Source organism: Canis lupus, chromosome 13 (assembly GCF_011100685.1).
Source record: "Canis lupus familiaris isolate Mischka breed German Shepherd chromosome 13, alternate assembly UU_Cfam_GSD_1.0, whole genome shotgun sequence".
NCBI classification, from domain to species: domain Eukaryota; kingdom Metazoa; phylum Chordata; class Mammalia; order Carnivora; family Canidae; genus Canis; species Canis lupus.
Genome location: NC_049234.1, coordinates 29804240 through 29832180, shown reverse-complemented (window position 1 = coordinate 29832180; position 27941 = coordinate 29804240). Strand labels below are relative to the sequence as shown.

The 27941-nt window shown below is 39.1% G+C and overlaps 1 protein-coding gene across 5 annotated transcripts in view; it reads right to left on the bottom strand.

Annotated features, from left to right (window-relative positions):
- The window catches only part of PHF20L1 (PHD finger protein 20 like 1), a 78044-nt gene continuing 50103 nt past the window's right edge, over nucleotides 1–27941 (bottom strand). For 3 of the 5 annotated variants that reach the window (XM_038555542.1, XM_038555544.1, XM_038555543.1), the window contains 7 exons: nucleotides 14511–14675; nucleotides 11103–11284; nucleotides 10035–10134; nucleotides 8518–8713; nucleotides 4587–4953; nucleotides 3208–3370; nucleotides 1726–1868 (listed from right to left, as the gene is read on the bottom strand). In XM_038555542.1, the coding sequence (XP_038411470.1) occupies nucleotides 1726–1868; nucleotides 3208–3370; nucleotides 4587–4953; nucleotides 8518–8713; nucleotides 10035–10134; nucleotides 11103–11284; nucleotides 14511–14675 (1316 nt within the window). Of the gene's footprint in view, nucleotides 1869–3207; nucleotides 3371–4586; nucleotides 4954–8517; nucleotides 8714–10034; nucleotides 10135–11102; nucleotides 11285–14510; nucleotides 14676–27941 lie in introns of all 5 variants that reach the window. The other 2 variants (XM_038555545.1, XM_038555546.1) reach the window with 1 other exon arrangement.

The following is a 27941-nucleotide window of genomic DNA, read 5'->3' as shown; positions in this document are numbered from 1 at the left end:
TGACGGTTTTGCACATTCTTTTAATGGTCTTTACGTCAAAATATAAGGCCGCAAAAAGGCAAGCTGAAATTTTAGGATATGCGGAATAGTTTTAATAAAGAGTTTTACATACAGTACCTTACATATAGAACAGTGTGTTTGCAAATTTAAATAATATCTGAATGTACAGTGGCATGTATTCTTATCAAAGATAAATTCAAGTTTACTGTGTATCAGTTCTAAAATGCATTTACACAGATCACTAGAACTGATAAACAGAATGAGGCATAAAATATTCAAGTGTTATAATCATCAAATAGCCTCCTCTGAACAGTCTTTTACCCCTTTTTAAAAAAGTTTCAAAACCTGTACATACGTTTTTAATTTTTAAAAACAGTCTGTTAAAAGGTAACATTTCATGTTAACCACCAACTCTTATAGTCTATAGTAATAAAACTAGATATGTGCAGATATAAATATGTGTAGGTTATGTACATATGTACGTTGAGTGTTTGTTTCAAACAAGCACACACGCTTCCGCATACGTGCGTATGGAGCATGGCGGCAGCACACAGCTCACAGGAGCACTGGCAGGCAGGAGGACCTGGGCCCAAAATCCAGCAAGAGCTAACTCAGCAACTTAGTTGCCTTTGGTTTCAGAAATTTGTCCATGTGTGATCAAAGCTACAAGTTTTGAGTGCGCATGTATTTTTTAAAAATAAAATTTATCTTCAGAAATGAAGCTTTTCCAGTATTCCACTACCAGCAGTTAAAAAAAATCCACAGCCACAAATTATTTTGACATTTTTGTCACTCCTCATCCCAGCTGAGGTTATTTACAATTTTTATCTGAAGGCAAACACCAAGCATACTCAGGATCAGACTGTATGCTGATGCCTGAGTCCTGAACTCAACTATATATGGTACATATATAGTGCACATGACTTTATGTTTCTGATGGGCTGATGGCCTAAGTCAGTCCTGGAGGTGGAACCCCCATGACATTTAACATTCTCTCTCCAGCAGTGTCATCGTCATTTGGCACACTGACCCTTCTATAAGCCATTGTTTATAATGGGCTTAATGCCTGCATCTTAGAAATTCCAATTATTTGGCATTTTAAAAATATATAATCATAATGAAGTCAGAATTCCACCACTGTTTTCCTCAGAAGTGAGGCTTACACTGTCAGTTTTCTGATTAAAGACATTCATCACCTAAGAAACAGCTCATGATCCCGTAAAAGTTTAAATACTCTAAGCTTCAGAGCAGCTGGATCAACTGCAGAGAAGATAGTTCGTACAGCAACCTTACAGAACTCTCCAGAATTTCCTCTCCTCTACAGTTTGGCTTTTGGCCAAATGCTGGTTTATTACATGGATCTTTCTACTAAAAATTATATAAACACACCATATTTCTCTCTACACGTACTTCAAACTTCACATAAAGCAACTATTCAAAAATCCTGCCAACTCGATTTCCTTGGTATAAATTATATTCAACTTCATTGATCCCTGGCATATTACACATTATCATTTGTAGCTTGCTCATAAAGCTTTTTCTAATATTAGCTTCCTTGATAAAGTTGTTCATTTTCCTTTTCAAGGTGCTATCCTATTGATGTCACAAATCAGTAAATGACCAAACATCACTAGCTTTTTTACTATCCACTTAGCAGTCACGTGGACAATAAAAAATTATTGACTGAAGAGACCCACATTCTTTTTCATTAGGTTTTCACTGTTGTCATACGGAGCAAAGCGTTGCTATTTGTTGTACTTTGCCCATGTCAATTAGGAGCTGTTTGATATGGCGTTTAAGTTGGGGCAGTCTTGCGAGAGGGTCAGGTGGCTCCAACTCCCCCGTGAAATCAAGCCAGCTTTCCAGAACTAAAAGAGAGAACAGAACAAACAAATTTAAGTGGCAACTGGAAGAAGTCACAAAATGACATAACTGGAAGGCTGGAAAAGGATGGAGACAGAATTCACGTCCCTTTCTCTAGGAGGCCATAGATATACTCAAGCCATTTCTGAGCGGCTTTAGCATCCTTTATTTTATATCTCACCCCACAAGAGCTAGTTCTTCTTGGTAACTTTTGTTATTATTTTAGATACTTTTCCCCTTTATAGGCATAAACTGATTTCATTTTGAATATCTGATCCTTCTACTACTCTCTCTTCTGGAATAGGAAACAGTTTCCTGTGCCTGCTGAAGCTATTATTTTAGACTTAAATCATCTCTACTTCATTTTAGATGAAACTTAGCTAACCGTTTTTGTTTTTAAATCAGAAGTTCTTTTTAACAAAGGCAACAAGGTGTCGATTTCTCAGTCCCACTATTTTACCATTACTATAAAAAATTGCAAGCACATTAGAAGTCTAGGCAGAACAGTTATTCCACGCTTTTTATTAATAATAAGAGATAATGTCAAATTGCATTTTTTCCCCATCGAAAATCTACTCAAAACATTAAAGTAACAAAAAGCTAGCTTAAACCAAATGGAAGATGCTTTTGAAATGGAATTGCTATTTCCTTTTTTCATGGGGAAAAACAAAGCAGTAGGGGCTCTAACTTACGTGTGGGGTAAAATTTTTAAAAAAGGTAATACAAGCTTACATATGAGGTTGGGGGGGGGGGAACCACTGGATTAGTAATCAGATACTCTTTATTTTCTCAACCATAAAATGGGGATATCTTTCCTGTCCACTCCTCAGGCCCCTCTGTGATAAAATAAAAAATATCAAAGAAGACCATCTGAAAATGTGTGTACAAACTTAAGTTTTACCTACTAGAGCTTGTGAGAGTTTCTTATTGTTGTTAATTACACTTCCTACTGACCACAGTGAGAGCAAAGATACAAAAAATGTTTTCCCCCATATTTTAAATATGCTTAAGGCCGTTACACTGACTTCCAAAGAAAACACAGTTCAATGAAACTAATAAATATTGCATATGAGCTCTATATTGCACCCTGCAGAAGGGCAGTATTTAATAAATATCCACCTTTAAAAAAAGGAGACAATACCCAGTTACACTGTTTTTGGCCTAAAAGACCCCAAACACCAGCTGTTAAATGCAAAGTAAAAGAGTGAGACACTCCACCAGTACGGACAGCATCTACAGTTCTCATCCCATAATTTAAAAATGCTTTACATAACATCTTCATAACAGCAATAAACACACTTTACATACTATAGTCATTGTATTTTAGCTCTTTCTGAAAATTACCATCAACTTCTTTTTCTATTAGGTCCATCCTGCTGGTAACTTCATTCTGCACATTCTCTATGTGTGTAAGGAGATTGAGCTGCCACTGAAGATGTGAGTCTCCTGGGTCTTCAGTGCCCTTTTTATCATTATAAATAAATACCGTATTCCTTTCAGCTGGATTCTTCTCCAAAGAACCATCGGAAAAAGAAAAAATTAGGTGAAATGTAACGTCATAACAGGAAAGATATACAAAACACCTCATTACCTGCAATGATCTGGGAAGTCCAATCTGACTCAGAGTATTTTTAAAGGAAGTGCTAGCACATAATTGAATTAGATCTGATGGTCCTTAAAAGAGTAGATATGCCTACCATGTCTCTCCAAAAAGCCTCGCATGGGGGCTCCACAGGGTGGAGGGCATTCAACAAGACATGCTAAAGATACAAGTTGCTAATTATACTCTGTAAGGAGAAAGCCCAGAGCTCATTTAGACTAACCCCTTCCTCAATGAACCTAAACTAATGACATAAGTAGAGTGAAGGCAGAAAGCAATGATGGAAAAAATCATGGAAGCTGACAAAGGCCAGTTTAAAGTCTAATTAAACTGCAAACTGTAATTAACTCTCACAGTTAAATCAGTGAGGCAAGAGAAAGATAAAAGTCTTTAAAAACTTAGAAGTGCAAACTGCTTAACACACACACACACACAAAATGTGAACTCAGACTCATCAGAAAGACTTCATAAGAGGGATACAAAATGATTCACCACAAGTATCATGAACTATCAGCTTCCCAAATTTATGTACTTACAGCGATTTCTTGATAAAACAGGCCAGAAAAATAAAGAACTAATTTTAAAGTGGCACATCAATGAAAAATGAAGAAACAATAGCTCTAAGACAATCCCTATGAATAGGAAAGCAGTTTATAGAAATTCAGTGTACAAAGGGATGTACGAATTCAGTGTATCGCATAATGGAACTGATATGCATATACAAGTATGCTAAGATTTTCAAAAGAAAGAAGAGTGCCATGTTTTACCTGAACACATATTGCATTAATGTGTACATACCAGTACGCACTTACACATTCTCACACACAGATGTCTTCATTTGGAAAGAAATGTGGCTCATGGTTTTTGGAGGCATCTAAGTGTGCTTATAAAACTGAAACTTTGGTTAGGGTAAAAGTTTGCTGAAATTACTACAACCCTGAATTAGGGGATAATTTGATGTTCAAATGGTTCTAATAGAGCAAAAAAAGTCTGTACCCTAACAAGATACTTGGGAACTCGGATATATAAGCATAACTTTACTGGGAATTCAGTATGTTTTACTGTATAAAATTTTCCTATGGTCTTTCATATTTTCCAAGCCAAACAAATGAGTTAGTTATACCTTTTCAGGCATTCCATCTTCTTTCAGTGAGTATTGGGAAGGGTTTTTATCTTTCATGTGGAATTCTTGTTCTTCTTCAAAACTACTAACATCATCATCATCTGAGCTTCCAGGGTCTGCGAGAGATTTGCAGTCTTGACCAAAACTTTGTGGCTTTTGGTAACTGTGCTCACTTGTTATATAAGTTCCTTCCATTTTTAGGGGCAAACGAGGTGGTTCTTTATGGTTCTGTACGTGGTGTTTCTTTTCCTCTACATTAACTTTGTCTTGCACTGCTACTTTTTTCTCTGCCCCAGCAATTCCTTGATCTTGATCTTTTCGCTTCCCAGAACAAGCCCAGAGATGAAGGTCAGGATGGTGTTTATTCCTTAAAGCAAAGTTAGAGAAAGAGAAGTTTGGGACAAAAAAAAAAAAAAAAAGAGAAAAAAAAAAGAAAAGAAAAGAAAAGAAAAGGAAAGAAAAGGAAAGAAAAGGAAAGAAGTAGTTTAGTGACATAATAAATTTCAGAATGTAAAATGATACAGATAACCCTTGGTTGTCCGTGCCTTTTATACAGTGAGGGTGACTCAAGCAGACTGATGCCCACTTCTCTGCTGAAGACCCAATCCCCCACCAACGGGGCCAGGTAAGAAGGAGGGCAGGGACTCAAGACAGAAGCAGAGGTATTCTTTAGGGTAACTTGTCTCAGAATTTATTTTTTTTAATATTTTTTTTCTTTATTTATTTATGATAGTCACACAGAGAGAGAGAGAGGGGGGGGGGGCAGAGACACAAGCAGAGGGAGAAGCAGGCTCCATGCACTGGGAGCCCGACGTGGGATTCGATCCCGGGACTCCAGGATCGCGCCCTGGGCCAAAGGCAGGCGCCAAACCACTGCGCCACCCAGGGATCCCCTTGTCTCAGAATTTAATCCAAAGTTTGAATTCTCACAATTTTATAGAAATAATACTCAGGTAGAAAAGCAATAATGAGGGGTGCCTGGGTGACTCAGTAGGTTAAGCATCTGCCTTCGGCTCAGGTCAGGATCTCAGGGTCCTGCTCAGCAGGGAGTCTGCTTCTCCCTCAACCCCTCCTCCCCACTCATGCTCTCTCTCTCTGAAATAAATAAGATCTTAAAAAAAAAAAGCAACGATAAATGTAATTCTGTTGATAGTGCACATCATCATTTGATAGATGCACTTACTCTCCTGCTGACTTTTTTCACTGTTTTAAAATTGTATAACACCAAAAACCTTTATACTAGCATATTTTAAAATCCTCATTCAATCCAAAAGTGGTACTTGTTCACAACAAAAAATCAGGCAATACATGCGTACAAAGTAAAAACTTTCCTACTATGGCAATTACAAAAAACTGAGATATGATCTTTTGGACATTTTCTACACCCATACAATTATTTTTTAAATAGGTAAGCATGTACTTTCTCTTTTGTACACTGGGGCTCTGTTTGCCTTCTTCATATGTAATATATACGGGCATCTTGCCACCTCAATACATAGATGTTTCCCTCACTTTTATTCTAGTAGCTGAACAATATTAATCTACCACAGTCTAGGCACACCAACCCATTCCCCACCTACAGACATGTGCCTGTGTGTGTGTTCCTGTGATCTCTGCACATGAGTGGGGATATTTCAGTCAGATACAGAGCTGCTGGATAATGGGTACACATTTTAAATTTGATAGGTACTGCCCCAGCGGCTTCTGGAGACAATGCCCTAATTATACCGTCACCTGCAGTCTATGATAATGCACTCTTATTGCCATCCTCACCCAACATATAAGCATGATACTGCACAGCTAATTCTAGTCATTAAAATTCTGCAGTTGAGTAAAACCAGAATTCTTTGAACAGAGTTGATAAGAAACAGAGATACTCAGGAGGCATAAACCTTTTAGAAAGTTCAATGTTTGTGAATTAATTACTTCCAGGTTAGATAAACACCCAGGGATCAAATCAATCTTCTGAGAATACCCAAGTATTGGTCTGAAATTACAGATTTTATCTTTTGGACTCCCTAATAATTTAATATCAGAAAATACTAAAATTCTCTCACAGTAAAGGCACGGAAGAAAGCTAGTTTTGTAGTCTAACAGTGCAATGGATCAAGTCCTGCTCCGTCACTGAGCTTGGACAAGTTATATGCATAACCTCTACCTTTGACTACCCATCTCTCAGATGAGAGGAGACCTATTATTCAGGTTTATTTTAAGAAATAAATGAAATCTCATACTAGAGCACTAATTTCTGGCATGAACTAGACTTTCCTTTTAATAAGTTAGCTCTTCCTTTAGGCTTTAGCATTTGCATGCTCTTTTCATAAAGAAATCCATAATCAGATCTATGACATACAACAGAAGCAAATTACATTTAACAAACAGTCACTGAGTACTTAACCCTACACTAAGCAGTGGGAACAAAATGATGAATAAGACACAAGCCCTACCTTAAGGGGAACTGTGGTTAGTAAGGGGAGACAGACACAAGAAAACAAAGTGCAACAAAGTGCCAATATCAGTAGCAAGGAGTTTGCCAAGAAGGGCATGTGATCAGCTCTGGTGGGGCAGGTATCTGCTAGAAAGACTAATGGTACAAGGTTGTTCTGGGTGTGAGTGAATAAAGGCTTGTAGTCATGAAAAAGCAGGCTTTGCTCAGGGATTATGGTTTGGTAGAGTTGTGACGTTTGGGAAAAACAACTGGGAAAGGGAAGATGACAACTGAATAGAAGAAGACATTATCAGGGAAAGACTCAGAGCATGAGCTGGAGAGGTGGGAAGACACGGGGGCATATGAAGTCAAAAAAGAGATAAGCTACTATTTATCTCTTTTTTAAGGTTTTATTTATTTGAGAGAGAGAGACTACACGCATGTGTACATGCATGGGGCGGGGGGCAGACGGAGAAGCAGATGCCCCGAGAAGCAGGGACCAGGATGCAGGGCTCAATGCCAGGACCCTGAGACCATGACCTGGGCCGAAGGCAGATGCTTAACCGACTGAGCCCCCCAGGTGCCTCAAGTTCCTATTTATTTTTTACCAAGATCACACGGGCAACAATAAGAAGGATGAGCTCAGAGTCCAAGACTGGAGCCACGGAGAACTAAAATGGTGTGGCAACTGTTCATGGGAAAAGAACAGCCTGGGCTGGGACAGGATGAAGAGACAGGAAGGCACAGAACAAGGTCAAGGAATCATGGTAGATAGGTGGCCCTGGCACACCCAGCTGAGGGGAAAGGTACCTGGATGGGGACAGAAGGAGGGGAAAGGGCAAGTTTCTGGCCCAGGCAAGTGAGTCCCAATGAAGACAACCTTGTAAAGAACTGGTGAATCTTGTTTTTACATAAAATACCTTTTTAAAGAGAGGAATTCTAGTTAGGAACTAGGCAGAACTGAAAACGAGGGCTTCAAGAACACTTGGACATGTTACTTAGGGAGGCTCAGATTTCAGGTTTTTTTTTTTTTTTTTTTTTTAAGGGAAAATGATCTGGGAAGACTACAACACATTTGCTGCCCAGCAGAGGGATGGATTCTATGAGCTGCTCCCTTCAAAGTTGGTCTTAAGGTAATTAAAACAATATGCTGTTAAATCTACCTCATCTTGACACCATCCCTGCAGAAGGATACAAAATACAGGATGCACCAACCCACGGAACTTAATTTTGCGCGTGGCCAGAACGCAAAACAGTGGGGCAGGGACTGACGTTTGTTGGATATCGGATGTGGTTCTGACCCTCAACCATACTTATTCATGCCAGGACAAGAGGTGGGAAGCGGCTATTCATCCAAAATATTTATTGTTTCTACCTTTAAAAGTTAAAATGTATTCAAGTAGCTCTTCTGCCTTCCAAAGTGCTCATCTGAACTTTCAAAAGGCCACCTAATCACCCTGAACTGAAATTCCCCCTAGCTGGGGCCTTGTGTCCCTCACTTACTTGAGTATGCCGATCTTCAGCTGTAGCCCATGCAGGACTTCCGTGACACCATAGACGTCAGCAAGCAGGTGATGTGTGGAAACTATCTTTTTGGCATTGAGATGAGAGTAATTTTCTTTTAAAAACGATAACCCACACATTCTCCCATTATCCAACCAATCCTTATCGTAACGATATTTTGCACTCCACCTCTGACCTGTAGGTGAAGGGGACATCACAATGACAAAGGATGCCACGTATTCAGACTTCCCTTCCACTGCCATCTTATTAACACTACTCAGTAAGCAGGGTGAGCTCTGGTACTAAGAATAAATTCAAAAGATGAGCAAGACAGGGTTCTGAGGAGCTGGCGCTGTGAGAGTTCCTCCAACCTTTGGGTCTCCTGCCCGCTATGAAGAACACACTCCATGAAGGATATGCTCACAGGCAGAGGACATCCGCAAAGGAACCCTCAGGGTATGGCTTCCCAATTTTTATGTATCTGTCATATGTCCTGTAGAAAGGCTGAGAAGACTGGATAGAAACTAGACAGGGTATCCGTTCTCTCACTAACATTTGTTTTGAACAGGATGAAATACAGTTCTACTTAAGTGAATACGGACCCCTCTTCAAGATCTCACCGGGTCTTGTAAAATGTATCTTCAATGTCAATGAAATGAGTTGCTTATGCGTCTGTGACCCCTACTATACTGAGACAGTGGACGGCATGCTTAGAATCAATCATCTTACCTCTTACCAGCATCTGGCAAATAGAAGGCATCCAATAAATGCTGCTGAATGAATAAGCAAATGTCTATATTTATATTAATCATTCTCCTGCTTCCTGGTTTTAAGATAGACAAGAGGAGAACTTGGTAGGCTTTTATTTGAGAATATCTAGTTATTTTCTGCCCAAGCAGCTCAAAGTGTGTACAATATGCAAAGCTTTGCTACTCAAAGAGCCTCTGGCATGGAGGAAGGTACTGGACAGGGAGTCAAAAGGGACAGGTTTTCATCTCAGGTCTGCAATGCTTGCTATTACCCTTGTGCACAAGGAATGCAACCCTCCACACCCTAGTTGTCTCATGGGTAAAATAAAGGGAAAGCAAGTGATCACTGGAGATGCCATCTACTGACAACTAGTTGGATATGCAGCAGGATCAGAAACTTTTTTAAAACCATGTCATGAGGAGTGTACATTCAGAATACAGTTCCAGTCAAATAGCCACACATAAACTTACTTAGAAATCAAGACACAAGGACATACTAAGGGCCTAATCCTTTTCCAGGAAAAAGCCAGAACTCTGTCCTTCCAGTAACATGGCAGGTATGTCAATGAGATGAGGCTAATGTTTTGGCCTAGGTAACTAACATGGAAAACAAAATTGTAACAAGCAATGAAAAATGTTTTAAAATTTTCACATGGAGGCAGAACTGAACTGACGAAGAAGTCATGGTGTTTTTATACAGCGGGCACATTACAGAATCCATAACCAGATCTTTAGGCGCCTTGCCACCAGCATGGGGAGGAGGCTTACCAGGAGGGTCCCTGCAGACGTAGCAGATGTACTGCTCGGGGATGCTCTCCTCCAGCAGCCCCATGCACACGCTGTGCTGCCAGCATAGGCACTCTTCACACTGCCAGAAAACACAGGAGTGCTTACAATCATAGGCCTGCTCGCTGGGAAAAAAGACAAATCCCCTTCCTTACAGTCAGCCATGGCAGTCTCGAGGCCGCCGACAGCTCAATTCTTATTCCACACAATGATGCAACACTGATATAAGTTGAATTTTATTTTTGATAGTCAACTACTTCAAGAACTTCCTCTAGTTGCAGCTACTCAAAAGGGCCTTGATATATTACTTAAACCATAAAAAAAAAAATCAAAACTTGCTCTCATTTATTTCCCACTAATTTTTGGGCAAATACCTCTTTAAAATAGCTTATTTAAGTGTAGAATTTTTCTTTTTAAGGCAAGTTTGCAGGAATGCCTGTAGCAGCAACTTCTCAAAGTATTACCTGTGTGGTGACCCTATAAATTTGTAGTTCCCTGGTTTCAGAAAACCTTTGAAAAGGGGGAGAAAAGAGGAGATTACTTCCTTCATTTCTATAATTAACATTTCCAAATCTTTCATCACAAAATGTGGGTTATGCTCTTCTTTTCTCTTAAAGATACCCTTTCTACAGGAACAGCTGGTTTGTAATGCTTAATCCTTGCAAGTCTTTGAAAAGAGTGGAAATGTCTCTGTACCTGCCCATTGAAGAGCTACAAACAATAGGAATCCAGGCCAGTAAGAAAAGGGCTGCTGTGCTCTACACTTTAATGTGGATGCTCACCTACCCTAATGGGTTCAAAGAGTGGCTTCCAGAATTTCAGCCTGAAGACCTCAAACTCAACACTTTTGCAAAAGGAGGGTGATCCTTATGTAAGAGAGCAAGTCTACTTCATTTGAAGAGATTTTCCTATCATTACTAGGATTTTAAACGTGATGGTTAAGTTAGAGACCTCTGTTTTCAATAAGACCATGAGTGACAAAAGGACACGAAGTCCTGATGCATTTGCTGAACACCTGAAATAATTGCTTTGACTGGGAAGACCAGTTACCTGGATCATGAAGCCGTTCTCCTCATCCATTTCACAAATACATCGCACAATCTCATTAAGAGCATCGTCTTCATCCTGAGATTCCTCAAAATTGGTTGAATCAAAGTCCTGATTGTACTCATCCCCACTTAGGAGCAAACTCTCTGTTGAAGAATCATCTAGGAATTCCACATCTGATAAGTCTAGAATATATACAAAAGTAGACTCAGCATATAGTTCCCATGTCTGTGTCATCTTTTCAGATAGAGTTAAAAGGAAGTGATTATAAGCTATTAAGTATTTAGAAAGGAAGGGCAAACAAATGGGAATTGAGTGTTTGTCCCTGCATAAAGAAACAAATGATTCTTGAAGCTTAGTAATTATGACTGACTTTACATCTTCATATATACACTATTGCAAGTAACTTGAAAAGTTTCTCCAGTCTTGGTGCCTGTAGAGGTTGTGGCTAAGGTTGATAATAATTCAAATTTGCATAGTTTTCAAATGCTTTCACAAATGTTAATCCTTTTGATCCTCCCCAAAATCAGAAGTTGTAAAAAGAATGGATTTCATTATTTGCACCATAGACAAGGCACTTCAGAGAAGGGAAGGAGATTGCCTGGAGTCTAATGTCAATACTACTATTCTTAATAGTATCAGTATCATCAATCACTACTGCACTTAACATGAGTCAGGTACTGTACTAAGCACTTCAAATAGAAGATGTATTACTTGCTTGAGTAGTGCAGTCAGCAAACGGTAAAGCTAAATGGAATGACTCCAAAGCCTATGTTAATGATTTCACCAGTATTTCTTAAACTAGGATCATGAGTTCCCTAAGGGATTTACAAATTTTTAAAATCTCGCTTTGATAAAGATCTTTAAAAAATAAATATATTCTAGAAAGTAGATGATATGGAGGACTACTACATGTAATTCGACTTAAACGCCAGGTCTTGGGTTTGTATTTGTACCAGTGTTGATGTCAAAGACCACAATTTAGCTCAGGCCATAGAGGAAGAAAAAAAAAAAAATCCAGGCAAACACAAGGAAATCTTTATTTACAACAAAGGGAAAGAAATGATGACAGGACACTAAAGGTTTTGCAGGAGTGTGGATGGAGATATGGGGAAGAGGCATGGTCGAAGACCTGCTCTCTGCTGTGAGGCACCTGCAGGCCAGTCAGTGGAGCCTCTCAGAGACAGAGGTGGCTCCTTCCGCCTCGGTGTCTTGGCCTGTAGTCATGGTCTGTGCCCCTCCTTCATCTGCTCCTGAGTCACTTCCCTCTGCAGAGCATCTACAGGCTGTGGGAGTAAGGGCTCTGCTTGCTGAATGCTCCACACCTGGTGCTTACAATGAAGCCTGATCTACATAGCAAGCCACTCCAGAATGCTTCTGGAGGAGCTAAGAGGGGAGTCTATAGCCAGAGAAAATTCTCTTTTCAGACAATCAGACCAGAAAGAAGCTGGCCAACTTCAAACTAAAAAAACTCATGCTGCTTATATTTTAAATATTTCATGTCTTAGTGCTTCTTTTACCAGCTTCTAATCTGGTATTGTGTCCTGTTTTTGAATGTTTTGTTTTTGATTTACAAAAAGTTTTACAGAAAAATAAATGTTTTCTTTAGGGTCTTGGGACATCTTGAAACAAGTGAAGTCAGTAGAAATGATGTTAGAGAAATACATGAAAATTTTCAAGAAGGAGTGAATCAATTAGGCATCATAGAACCCTTCTAATAATATGAGTAGTTTTGGGAAGCTAGCACCATCTTGATAGCTTAAATCCAAAATTAGTATTTTCTCTTGGGCCTTCCTGAATGTAAGTTCTTGTCTCAAAATGGCAGACTAGAACATGAATAAACAGTTTCAAGCACTGTTGTGGCACAGATGTGGCATTATATGGATGGCAATCATTAACAACAATGGCCAAAATAACCAGGTGTTATGGTCTTAGAATGCAAACTTAACATACTGGCCAGAAAACCTAGTTAGAATAACCAATTCCCAAGCATCAAACAAATGCTTGGCTGACCTCAAGGGGCTGAGTAAATGGGTTTATGGGTTGAAAATTACAAAAGAAAAGTAAAAGTTCTCTCTCATAGTGAAATACCACCCGAACAACAGCGCCCACCGAGTGGCCACAGGAACACCATTCTCTTCCAACCACTACCTCTTGAACTATCATTGCCATTTTCCCAGCACATTCTCTAAGTGTGGATTCCAGACCAGCATCACCTGGGAGCTCATTAGGCATCAGAAATTCTGAGGATGAAGCCCAGAAAGGTGTTTTAACCAGCCTTCCAGGGGGTTCTGGTGCATGCTAACACTTGAGAACCTCTGGCCCAGGACCCATGCCCTCTATCAACATCCGTTCTAACAGCTTAGTGCTTGGTCACAACCAGGGCAGAAGACACAGCAGAATTGAGAGCCCACACCCGTGGCCTCTCCTTCCATCCCCACTCACACCTCAGGTTCTGGCAGCACTGCCAGCCCAGACATCCTCTCCGTTCTCCAGCACTCCATGTAAAATGATGACTTTTAGATCTTGATGTTCTTACATGATTTTCAACCCTTGCCACCCATCCCCAAACAATCACTCGGAAACTCCATCTGCCCTCCCAGAAACCTCATTGTGTTCTGCAGCATGTCTCCGTATGGGTCGCTTCATCAAAGTATCACAGTGACAGTTACCATGGACACCTGGGGTGAAGAGCCACTGGCCCAAAAGGGACCAGGGGATTTGTGTTTGTTAGAAAAGAAGGAGGGACATTTTCCTAAACCTCCCTCCCGCCAATGTTTTAAAATTATGAATCCCCAAAGTGCCGTGTGCTTATTTTAGGAAGAAGGGAAGATGACACTTTTTTCCACCATGGGCTAGATGGGAAATAGGCCTGGAAGAAAGCAAGTGGTAACAATGCAAACGGTAACATATCACCTAGTACCTACCATGTCGGGCCCTCAGAAGAAAGGAGAAGGCAGGAAGTGAGCTCAGCCATAAGGATCCCTGTGGTTTGACATAAGATGAAGACCCCATCCCTTATTCTAGTCTCAAGCCACTGCCATCGATGTCTCCACTAGGAGAGTCTCCCTCCCGCTGCTGAGAGCACCGGAAGGCAAGAGTCCTGAACACCCCAGCTGTCAGGACGGCTTGTAGGGAAATCTGACAGACTCCAAATATGCATGTAAAAATACCCATAACCAGTACATAGGAGACACTAATAATTTCCTTCCCGTCTGTCCTACAATTAACTATAAAAGCCAATTTGACTTTATAGAAGTTAAAAAAGTTGAGATTTTTCATATTAGCCTACGGGATAACTTTTTAAACCGTGTGCCCTGCTCAGACAAGCCCTCAATGAAGTATGTTTTTATCTCAGTTCCACATTTAAGAATCTTAAGACTTGTTTAAGCATTACATGATTACACATACTTTCACCACTAAGATCAACTGACAAAATTGCCCTTGGGTACTGATATGTTGTATTTTTCTCCGTAAACATGCTTCGCAGAGCCAGAGAACTCCCAGAAGATCGAGTTAGTGGAGAAGAGCACCTTTCCAGAAATTCTAGAGAACTGTCTTCATAGTCTGAATAGTCTGTAACATAAGATACATAAAGAAATATTAATAAAGTGTCAGGTCATCAGGAAGAGTCACTACAAAAATTAACAAGAAAGTCACGTTTTACAAGACATAAAATAACCGGGGACATCTTTCCTTACCCACGAACAACTAGATCGCTGTGTATCCAATAAAGTGGGTTTGGTGAGAACACCTGGGAAATGTACCCCAGGCAGTACACACATACCAGGGAGTACCATGTTCTAGCTGGTACCAGGTAAACTCCTGTTAGCCAGTCCAGAAGTGAAAAAGAATTATTTCTACAGTTTCTCTCCATTATAACGACAGCTCTGTCTACAGTAAGATATGCAAGATGGAAATAATTTTTTTTGCAGTTTGTAAAGAGGTGCTCAAAATGTGTAGCATGTCAATTTTTACAATGATAATTCAGTTAACTGCTACATTTTTCAGCAAGAACCTTTGAGTGAAATTAAGTGGTCCTGAAAGAAGTTAATCCAAGTCCTGTCTTCCCCAGCTTATGATGACTCATGCATAGGACAGGGAGCAGCCACCTGCAGCTTCCAGCAGAGCGGGTTGTCACGAGGGGACTGACAGGAGAGGGCAGGATTCTGGGCCCTGGGAAGGCCTTGGAGCAGAGGAGAGCCTAGCATATCTGACTATCTGAGACTGTGTCTACAACACAGTGAAGGAGAACAAGAAGAAATGAGGCTAGAGTGGCAGTGGCAGGTTAGGTTAAACATGTTTTTGAGTTTTATCCTAAATTCAGCAAAAAGAGAGTGATACAAGTCTGTTCAGGGCTTTGAAAGTCCCCTGGAGCTATGGGATGAGGGAGGGTGCAGGGAGGCACAGGCAGGAGGCAGTATGGCCAGGCCTGGGAGGAAGGCACGAGGCACGAAGACTGCAGGCAGATGCAGGGATCTGCAGACCGCAGGTGAGGGGCTGGTGTGGCATCAAAAGGCTTGTCTCCAGGCTTCTGTTTGAACAGAAGAGGTGGAAAACAGGGCTCTGAGATGGGGCTGAAGAGTAAGAGAGGGATGGAGAAACCAGAGAAGGAATGCAGGTTCAGAGGAAAGTATTTATTCACTTATCAAAGATTTTATTTATGTTAGAGAGAAAGCAGAGTGAGGGAAGGTGCAGAAAAGTTGGGAGAGGAAGAGGGAGAAGCTCCCACTGAGCGCGGGGCCCCACTCAGGGCTCAATCCCAGGACCCTGAGATCATGACCTGATCCGAAACAAGAGTAGGACACTCAAAAGACTGAGCCACCTAGGCGTCCCCAGAGGAGGGCTTTTTTAAAGATAAAAGATCCTACACATCGCCTCAAAAGTCTAAGATCCAGGGGAGGCGGGGTGACAAGCGCCAGGATTTTAAGAACAGAAAGACAACTGCTTCCATTATCTTACAGACAAAACAGGAGACGGATCCGCACAGCTAAGCACATACTTGTGGATGGATGAGCGAGTTCTCATCTGGTGGCTTCTATTTCCTCAACTGAGTATGCTGTAAAGGACACCTGAGGCAGGTTAGGAACAGAAAGAGGTGGAACTGGCTGGAAGAGGTGGGAAAGGTCAAGCATAGGAAAGCAAGTTTCCAGAAGAGCAGTACCAATGTTGGTGTGCATGGAATAACCATCTCAGGTGGTAGTGGTGGGGGGCAAAATAACGGTCCCTAAAGACATCCACGTTCCTCATCCCTAGAACCTATGACTATGTTAGGTTCTGTGGCAAAAGGGAATTAAGGTTGCTAACCAACTGACCTCAAAATTATCCTGGCTTATCCAGGTGGGCCCGATGTAATCACTAGAGTCCCTAAATGTACAAGAGAAAGGCAGAAGAGTCCTGTGGTAGAGTGAGAAAGACCTGAGTGGCCATTGCTGGCTCTGAGGATGGTCAGGGGGATGTGAGATAAGACACGCAAGAGCCTCTGGAACTGGGAAAGGCAAGAAAACGAATTCTCCTCTTGAGCCTCCTGAAAGGAACAGTCCTGCTGACACCTTCATTCCACTGAGACCCACTTTGGACTTGGGATCTAGAATTTTAGGATAATAAATTTGGGTTGTCTTAAGTCACTAATATGCAGTATTCTGTGAGAGCAGCAACTGGACACTACCATAGCACTCACTGTAAATACTACAGCACAGCCACATCTATTGGGCACCCACTGTGCGCCAACCATGATTCTAAGTGCTTTAAAAGTGTATTAACTCTTGATCCTCACAGTTAATACGATAAGGTAGCTACAACAGCTAGTGCCATTTTACAAGTGGAAGAACAGAGACAGAAAAGGTTAAATTGCCCAAGATTACACAGCTCTCCTTGGCAAAGCCAGGCTTTCAATGCAGAGAACCTAACTGTAGAGCCTTACTCTTAACCACAAAGTGTTACCAGCAGATTTCAACGTTTGATCTGTATATGAACTGGAAAGCTTGTGAAAGCAGATTCCTGGGCTTCACCTCCAGCAGGTCAAGAGTGGGGACACTCTCGGATGCTGCATATGCTGTCAGACCAGAGTGATCTTGGAGTGGCACAGGGCCGCACAGTGACCACAGGCTGCCTAAGGCCATGGTACTTGGACACAGACAAGAAAAGGGCATTTGCTGAATGCCAGCTGCCACTGTGTCAAATACTGTAACAATGACTACCTGAATCCTAAAAATAAAGCTACCTAGTGGAAACTATTATTACCATTTTAGATGTGAGGAAACTGACATTTGTACAATTTAAATAACCCGCCAAAGGTCAACGCTAGAAGCGTTGCAGTGAAGATGCGAACCCAATGCTCAGCTTTGAAAACTGCCCTTTTATCAATGACATGTTAGTTACATTGCCCTCTCAGCAAAGTAAATGTAGGAGTACATATAGCTTGAGCCTGAGGATAGTGGTAGAAATATAAATTTTGTGTTATTAATAAAATAAGCTGATACGGAATCTCTCCACGTGGTTTTAGCAACTAAACGAAACTTCTTAGCACTCTGCACCACACCTGCATTCCCCACGCCAGTCCCCTCTGGCTACTGTGAATAAAAGGTCCACGGCTGGCTTCAGGGTTAGATCAACTGTAATCCTCCATGTAAAGCCCGATCCTAGATCACTTCAACCCGCTACAAACGGAGATTACTTTGCATCACTGTTACCCTCCCAGGAGATAACTGCATGCTCCCTATTGCTCTTACAATATGCCGATAGGCTTGCCTGCAAGCTCCTTGGAGTCTCTGTGTTTACAACACAATGTTCTGGATTCTCCCTGCATTTCTCATTCTAGTTCTTTTAAATCTCTGTATGCCTTCGGTCTTCTCACAGTTACACAGAAAAGACAGAGAGATGAAGCGACTGGCTCAAAGTGACAAAGGTAAACACTGGCAAAGTTGTCAGTCTTGAATCCCAACAAGGCCGTTTCTTGTACAAACAACTGTTACACCAGTAAAGGAAGTAAAAACGTGCTAGAGGGAAGAATGCACAGTCTAACAAATGCTCTCTAAGGCCCAGGAAGTAACAAAACAATAGAGCATGCCGGTTAAAGTTAAAATTAAGACTGAAGCCAGACTACCTGGGTTTGAATCTGCTTTTCACCACTCAAGAGCCACATGAGCTTGGACAACTCTCTTTCTCTGTTTCAGGTCAGTTTCTAAAATGGGTATAAGAGGCTCCACTGTAAAGCAGCAATTAATGTGAGGATTAAATAAACCACTGTATATAAAATTATTATAGCACGTTTGGTACATAATAAGCACCAGCAGGATATGCAAAATAGCATTCAGTGTTAAAGAATCTTTAAAACTCCCTGGTAGTAGTAACTGTAGAATAAAATGCATATTATATTAGGAACCTCAAGTAGGAATAATGTGAATGTTTTAAAATTAGGATGTCTTTAAAATTTTTAAGTTATTTAAAACTCCCTATTTCCAGCTTAAAGACCCCTCTTCTAATTTGATCTGGAGAAAAGTGTCACTTCCAAGATGAATGTAAATAGCCCAGAATAAATTCTCAAATGTAATAATTAATTGCAAAGATGCCAGTGATTACCCAACTCCACACCTGCTGTGTATAAAGAGCCATGCTTCTGTGCATCTTTAAGTATTTGCTAGGAGTCTGTTTACGAAGTTAAGATTTTCATTTATAGGTCAGATTTTAAAATGTAAACAAGATATAAAGTTCTTTTCAATTAAAGAAATAAAAATGTATTAACATGTTTTAAAGGATCAAGGACTCTTCAAAACCAGGGTTAGTGTTAACGGCGGAACACAACTCTCGGGTGCCAAATTTTCTTTGCAACTTTATCTCTTACTAACTGGGACCACCCCCCCTCTCCCAAGTCCCCACCACCTCCTGCATGCTCATAAACACTCTCTCACTGTGCCACCAAGTGTGGCCAGTCCTCATTCCTTCTCGGTCAGCCCCTCCCCATCACCTTTCCCCGACTTGCACAGGATTTTGCACACAAGATTCTGTGTCTGCAGGTGAGTCCTGGAACAGAACTGTTTGCAGATGCGGCAGAAGGGGACTTGAGCAGCTTTGCCCTTCCCGCCCTTCCTGAGTACTGGCTGTCCCCGCTGCAGTACCTAAGCCCACCAAGTCCTCGCAGCCTCTGGTCACTTGGGAGGTTCACCTGGCAATTTTACCTGCAGTTTGAAGCTTCTCACATCTGCATCATGATACATCCCTCACAGGAGGGTATTCACAAATCAAATAAATTTATGATTAATGGTTTTTATTTACGAAGCTCCAGAGTTTCCTGATTTTAGGTTCTCTGGAGTCTGGGTCCCCCAGAGCTATATGTACAGGGGTGGGGTGAAGGGAGAACAGACGAGGGGCAGTGCAGGCATACGAGTGCTCGCATATGTTCAAGACACTCATGGAAAGTGGTTTCAAGCTTTTCAATCCCCTGTTTGACCCTACGTCTTCAAATGTATTCTGGCAGCTTTAAAGAAAGAGAACGTAGAAACAATTAGGTATGACTTGGGGCCTAAAGAGAGTTAAAAATCTGAAGAATTTACCATCAATTACAGACTGAATAATTTCTCATTTGGCTGGGTTTTTAAAAGTGTTTAATGAATATGAAAAAAGCCCAGATATGACATAAAGTATGTCAATACCACAAAATACTTAGGTGCCTGTCATGTAGTTTTTTTCTTTTGAAAAAAAAAAATTAGTAATAGATTTAATTTTGTTATATATTAATACATTTTTTACATTTCTCTCCCTCTTCTCATTTACTATGTACAGGTCTTGCATACCTCACATTACATTTTCCCTTTGCATTTGATGTTATTTGGATACTACTGTAAATGTTACCTTTAACATTTTATTTTCCAGTAGTTTTTTTCTAGTGTATGGAAATACAATATATATTGTATATATTGTCATTCCTAAATCTGCATATTAACATATGTTCTGATTTTATTTATATTCAATTAAGATATATCGTATTATTGGTATCAGAGGTGGAGGTCAGGAATTCATCAACTGTATACAACACCCAGTGCTCAATCACATCCCATGCCCTCTTTCATACCCATCACCCAGTTACCCCATCCCCCCACCCATCTCCCCTCCAGCAATTCTGTTTGTTTCCTATGACTGAGTCTCTTCCCGATTTCATCTTGTTTCAGTTTTTCCTCTCTTCCCCTATGATCCTGTTGTTTCTTGCATTCCACATGAGTGAGATCATGTATTAATGGTCTTTCTCTGATAGACTTATTTTGCTTAGCATAATACCCTCTAGTTCCAACCACGTTGTTGCAAATGGCAAGATTTCATTTTTTCTGATGTCTGAGTATTCCACTGATACACAGACATCTTCTTTATCCATTCATCTGTTGATGGACATCTGGCTCTCTCCATAAGTATGGCTATTGTGGACAACACTGCTGTCACGTTGTTTAAGAGAACACATGTTGGTCATCACTTTTGAAGATCTCATTGTACCATATTCTAATTTGAACTGATAAATTCCCTTCCCACCTCAGTTACCACTGTCCTAAATTTCTGCTATTCTCTTGCTGTTCTTTATGCTGTTGCTGTTTGCATCTCAAAAATGGTTTCATATTACAACTTTTTGATCTTTACGTAAATCATAATTATAGGTTTTCTTCAGTGATTTTTAGCTTATCATTTTGTTCCTGAGATTCCTGTGGATATAGTTCATTTATTTACATAGTGATATGGATTCCACAGAATGACCTCTGATGGACATCTGGGCTGCTGCCAGTGCTGCTACAGACATTCTCATAAATGCCTCCCAATGGGTCATGAGAGCTTACTTAGGAATTTTAGGTCACACGGCAGGCACAACTTGCTGATGGCCATTTTCCAAAGGAGTCAGTACTGTATCTCCACAGACTTGGCCATATCTGATACCAATCACCTGATAATTTTTGCCCAGATAGCAGATAGAAAATAGATCCCACTAAGTCTTAAAAATTACATTAATTCTACTGCTCATAAGATTGAGCATCATGTTATATAGTCATCTCACCACTTTAAGATTTTCAATTATGTGAAGTACCTGTTAAAATCTTTTGCCCGTTTTCATACTAGGGTATTTTTTTCTATTCTTGACTTGTAAATTTGAAACCTATTCTGAATACTCATCTTTTGTCAGGTACACGTGTTCTAGTATTTTCTGATGGTTTGTGCTGTCTTTTCGCCCTCTATATAACTTTTTTTCTTCCCCCTTGTAAGGGAATTTCTTTTTTTATCTTTTGATCCCCCCTTCACCCATTTCTCCTACCTCCATTACCTACTTTTGGCAACCAATAATGAGCTTTTTTCCCCCTTTAAGATTCCATATATTAAGTGAGATGAAATGGTCTTTGTCTTTCTCTTATTCCATGTTGCATGGTGCCCTTAAGGTCCATCCACAGTCACAAATGGCAAGATTTCAAGCTATTTTTTTCATGACTAATACTCTATTGTGTGTTTTTGTATGTGTACACCACAATTTCTTTATTCATTCATCCATCAGTAGACACTTAGGTTGTTTCCATAGCTTGGCTACTGTGAATAATGCTACAATGAATGGGGGTGGGGGTGCATAGATCTCTTCAAATTAGTGTTTTTGTTTTCTTTGGACAAATACCACATGACAGAATTGCAGGATATGGTATTTCTAGTTTTAATGTTTTGAGGAACCTTCATACTGTTTTCCACAGTAGCTGCACCAATTTGCATTCCCACCAATAATGCAGAAAAGTTCCCTTTTCTCCATGTCCTCACCAACACTTGTTATCTTTTGACAACAGTCAGTCATTCTGACAAGTGTGAGGTGATATCTCATTGGGTTTTGATTTGCATCTTCCTAATGACTGATGATGTTGAACATCTTTTCATGTACCTTTTGGCCATCTGTATGTCTTCTCTAGAGAAATGTCTATTTCAATCTTCTACCCATCTTTTAATCAAACTGTGTTTTTGCTACTGAGCTATAGGAGTTTTTAAATATATTTTGGATATTAGCCCCTTAACAGGTAATACAATTTGCAAATATTTTCTCCCATTCAGTAGGTTGCCTTTTCATTTTGTTGATGACTTCCTTCGCAGTACAGAAGCCTTTTAATATGATGTATTTCTGCTTATTTATTTGTGCTTTTGTTTTGGTTGATACCAAAAATGATTTAAAAAATCATCACCAAGATCTATGGAAAGATTACCAACTATGTTTTCTTCTAGTAGTTTCATGGTTTTGGGTCTTCTGTTCAAGTCCTTAGTCTACTTTGGGTTAATTTTTGTGTTTGGTAGAAGATAGTAGTCAAGTTTCATTCTCTTGCATACGGTTGTCCAGTCTTCCCAGCACTACTTACTGAAGAGACTACCCTTTCCCCATTGGATATTCTTGGCTCCATAAATTCATTAACCATATGTAAAAAAGTTTATTTCTGGGTCATTCCCTTCCATTGATCTATGTCTGTTTTTATGCTAATATTATGCTATTTTAATTACTGTAGTTTTGTATTATAGGTTGAAATCAGAATGTGCAAGGCCTCCAAGCTTTATTTTTTTCTCAAGGCTGCTTTGGCTATTTGGGTTTTTTTGTGGTTCCATACAAATTTTAAGCTTATTCCATTTCTTTGAAAGATGTCCTTGGAATTTTGGTAGGGCTTGCAATGAATCTGTAGATTGTTTTGGGTAGTATGGACATTTTAACAATACCTATTCTTCCAGGCCATGAAAACAAAGTATCTTTCCATTTATTTGCATCTTCTTCAATTTCTTTCGTTAACATCTCACAGTTTTTTAATATACAGGTCTTTCACTTCCTTGGTTAAGTTTATTCCTAGGTATTTTGTTCTTTTGGATACAACTGCAAACGGGATTGTTTCCTTGATTTCTCTTTCTGGTAGTAATATTAGTGTACAGAAACGCAAAATTTTTATGTATGTTTTTTATATACCGCAACTTCGCTAAATTTGTTTATAAGTTCTAATGGTTTTTTTTATGGAGTCTTTAGAGTTTTTTGTATGTAATATCATGCCATCTGCAAGTAGTGACAGCTTTAGCTCTTCCTTTCCAATTTGGAAGCCTTTTTTTTTTTCCCTTGCCTAATTGCTCTGGCTAGGACTTCCAATACTGTGTTGAATAAAAGTGGCAAGACTAGGCATCTTTGTCTTGTTTCTGATTTTAGAGCAAGGGCTTTCATCTTTCCACCATTGAATATGATGTTAGCTGTCTGTCATATATAGGCTTTTATTATGTTGAGTTACATCCTCTCTATAACCTGCTGTGCTGAGAATTATCATAAATGTTAAATTCTGTCAAATGCTTTTCCTGCATCTATTGTGATGAACATATGATTTTTATCCTTTATTTTGTTAACTTATTTGCAGATGTTGGACCATCATTGTGTCCCCAGAATAAATCCCACTTAACCATGATATATGATCCTTTTAGTGTATGACTGAGCTTGGTTTGCTAATAATTATTGAGGATTTTTCCATCAATGTTCACAAGGAATACTGGCTTGTAATTTTCTTTTTTTTTTTACAGTGCCTTTGTCCAGGGTAATGCTGGCTGCATAAAATGCGTTTGGAAGAGTTTCTTCCTCTTTTGTTTTTTGGAAAAGTTTTGAGAGTTTGCAAGAGTTTGAGAGAATAGTTTGATATTAATTCTTCTTTGAATTATCTGATAGAATTCACCAGTGAGGCCATCTGGTTTGGGACTTTTGTTGGGAGGTTTCTGATTACTGATTCAATCTCTCCTTACTAATAATCCGTCAATTTAGATTTTCTATTTATTTAACTCTATTTTCATGATTTAGCTTTGGTAGTTTGTATATTTCTTGAAATTTAACCATTTCTCCTAGATTGCCCAACCTTATGGCATAAAATTGCTCATAGTGTTCATTAGGGTTCTTTGCATTTCTGTCATATCAATCAGTTGTGACATCTTCTGTCTCATTTTATTTATTAGATTCTTCTTTTTTCTTGGTAAGTTTAGCTAAAAGCTTATCAAATTTTTTTTCCATCACTATCTGTCTTTAATTAAGTAACAATTCCCAAATCTCCAGGACATACCCCCCAAAAGGAATAGTTTAGCTAAACATGTACTAACTTATCTACATAAAAACAGAAACGCGTAATAACTTTTTTACTCATCCAATCCACTTTTAAAAAGGCTTATCAATTTTGTTCGCTTTTGCAAAGAACCAGTTCTCAGTTTCACTGATCTTCTCAGTCTTTTTAGTCTTAGTCTCTATTTCTGCTTAATCTATTCTTCCTTCTACTAACTTTGGGCTTTGTTTCTTCTCCTATTTCCTCAAGATGAATAGTTGAGCCTTTTTTTTTTCTTGAGGTAGGCATTTATCCCTAGGAACTCCTTCTTTACACCTCTTTTTGCTGCATCCCACCAATTTTGGTATATTTCCATTTTTGTCTTCAGGCATTTTATTTCTCTTTTGATTTCTTCTTTGACCCACCGTTTACTAGCATGTGGCTTAATCTTCACATGTTCGTGAAGTTCCCAATTTTCTCCATGTAATTAATTTCCAGTTTTATTTTATTGTGGCCAGACAAGATGCTTAAGAGGATTTCAATTCCCTTAAATTTATTACGATTTGTACTTTGTGGCCTAACATATGATCTAATATGGAAAATGTTCTATGTACACTTGACAAGAATGGGTATTCTTCTCCTTTGGGATAGAATGTTCCAATATATCTGTTAAGTCCATCTAGTCTATCATGTCATTTAAGGTGGTTTCCTTGTTGATTTTCTGGCTGGATACTCTATCCACTGATGTAAGTGGGATGTTAAAATCCCCTACTATTATTGTATTGCTACGTACATCTCCCTTTAGATCTGGCAATATTTGCTTTTTATATTTAGGTACTCCTATTTATGGGGTAATAAATATTTATGTTATATCCTCTTGTGGGACTGACCTCTTTATCACTATGTGGCATCTATCTTTGCCTCTTCTTATTGTCTATTTTATGATAGACAATAAGAAGCTTCAGCTTCTTTCTGGCTTCCATCTCATGGAATATCTTTTCACTTTCTGGGATCCCTACAATGTGAAAGTCCATCTGATGTTGTCCCATCAGGCCCTTAATCTACCCTAACTTTTTTTTTTTTTTCCTGCTCTAATTGGGTGTCCCATTGCCTCATCTTTCAGTTCATGGATCCTTACTCCTGCGTCATCTAGTTGTCCCTGAACCCCTCTCTCCTTAGTGTAATTCTATAATCCTGTCTTGTCAAATTTTCAACCTTTTCCTTTATTAACACTTTCTGTTTGGAAATCCCTCCGTGCCCCCCAAGATCATAAAGATGTTTTCCTATACTGTCTTGTCTTTCAAAGTTATATAGTTTGGTCTTCCACACATTTCATCACTCATCAACCTGGAATTTATGGGTGCATATGGTATAAAGCAGGAATCCAATTTCATTTTTTTCTTCACCACATGGATTATAAATGTTCTTATACCATTTACTGAAAGGCTTATCCTTTACCTACTAATCTAAAAATGCCAGCTTTGTGTAAAACAAGTTTTGACATATGTATATGCTTTGGATTATCCTGTCCTTAATCAATACGTCTATTTTTCCAAATGCCTCACTGCCTTAAACTATAGCTGAATAGTTCTTTTTATTAAGATTGACTATTATTTTTGGCTTCTTACTCTTCCATTGTAAGTTGTAGAATCAGCATTGAATCTGTAGATTTACGTAGTATGAAGTGGCATCTTTTCAATACTGAATCTACTAACCAGTAAATACGAATTTTCTCCCATGCTTTAGGCTTCTTTAATGTTTCTAAATAAGGTTTTATAATCAGGTAGTCATAATGTTGTTTTTTTTAATATTAAGGACACACAGATGTATCAAATGGTTTTTGTACATATATAAAGATAGTAACGTTTGTTGTCTTTCATCTGTTACTGTGGAATTTCACTGATTCCTAAAAAAATTTTTTTAAAGAATTTTTTTTTAATTAGGAAAACTTTACCCTCAACATGGGGCTCAAATTCACAACCCCAAGATCAAGAGTTGCATCTCCTGACTGAGCAGCCAGGGGCCCCCAATTTCCTAATGTCAAACCAACTTTGCATTCTGACCTTATGTGGTCATATGTTTTAATGCACCACTGAATTTAATTCTGTAACCTTTATTTATGTGTTATGTATCTACGTCCATAAATGAGAAAAGCCTATGACTGTCCTTCCCCATACAGTTCTCTTCTGATTTTGAACAGTTATTTAAATAACGTAAAATGAATCTAGAGGTACATTATATTAGTTTCCTAGGGCTGCTCCAACAAATCACCACAAATCTGCTGGATTAAAACAACAGAAGTTTATTCTCTCACAGTTCTGAAGGCCAGAAGTCCAAAATTCAGTGTCAACAGGGCCATTTCCCTTTGAAGTCTCTAGGGGCAAATTCTTCCTTACCTCTTGCAGTGTCTGGTAGCATGAGTGCCTTGGCTTGAGAATACAGCACTCAGATCACTGCCTGTGTCTCCTCAATGCCTTCTTCCCTGTGGATTCCACATCACCCTCTCCCTTCCAAGATACTAGCCGTTGGCTTTAGGGTCCACTCTAAATCCCAGATGATCTCATTCTTAAATCATATTGGTAAAGATCCTATTCTAGAGTCACATTCACAGGTACAAAGGTTGGAAGCTGGACATATATTTTTGAGTGACACTACTCTCCCTACTACAGGAGTGTTGTCTCTTTTTCTAAATTCTGCAATAATTTATGTAAGTTTAGCATAGCCTACTCCTTTAATGTTTGGTAAAACTTGGCAGCAAAACATTTGGAGTCAGGACTTTACCTCTGGCAAGATTTTAACATAATAATTAAATTTCCTTTCAGGTTTGAAGACTGTTCAGGTTTGTAACTTCTTCGTGAGTTTGGTGTCTGGCAATTATCCATATGCCATCTAAACTCTCAAGTTCATTGGCATAAAGCTGTTTACATTTTTCTTCATTTTAAGTCTAGAACATCTGTAATTATATTCCCTTTAGTTCCTAATATTATTTACTTGTATGTTTTGTCTTTTTCCTTAACCAGCGTTCCTAGAGGTTTACCGACTTTATTAGTTTTCTACAAAAATTAATTTTATTTTTTCTTCCTAGTATTTTTTTTTTTTTTTAGTTCACTAATTTCTACTCTTGTTTATTCTCTACTTCTACTTTTTTTGAGCTTCCTCATTTCTAACTTTTTAATTAGCTGGATGCTTAGCTGATTTTCAGCTTTCTTTTCTAATATAAATATGTATGGTGACACATACTCTTCTTATAAAGGTTGCATTTTAGCTACATTCTCAAGTTTTGATATGTATCTTCATCATTTCATAAGCTCTTAATATCTTATTTACCTGCCCCCTGGTATTCAGTTGGTTAAGTGTCAGACCCTTGGTGTCAACTCAGGTCATAATCTCAGGGTCGTGAGATGGAGCCCTGTGGCAGGCTGTGCGCTGGACTGCTGGAACCTGCTTAGGATTTTCTCTCTCCCTTTCCCTTCCCCCTCACCCACTTGAGCATGCTCTCTCTCAAAAAAAAAAACAAAAAAATGTTTTTTAAATTTTGTATCTAGGAACTAATAAAGTGATCTGAACCTTTTAGTAGCCTATCTCTGTGAATGAAGTTTCCTTTAATGACTATTTTATTTGATATAAATATATCTACTCCAACTTTCCTTTAGGTTTATATTTGCCCATAATTTTTTCCATGCTTTTATTTTCAACATTGCTCTGTCCTCTCCATCCTTATATTTAGATGTCTTTTGAAAATAACCTATAACTGGATTTTTAAAATTAATTATGATACTGTCTTACTGTAATTACAGAT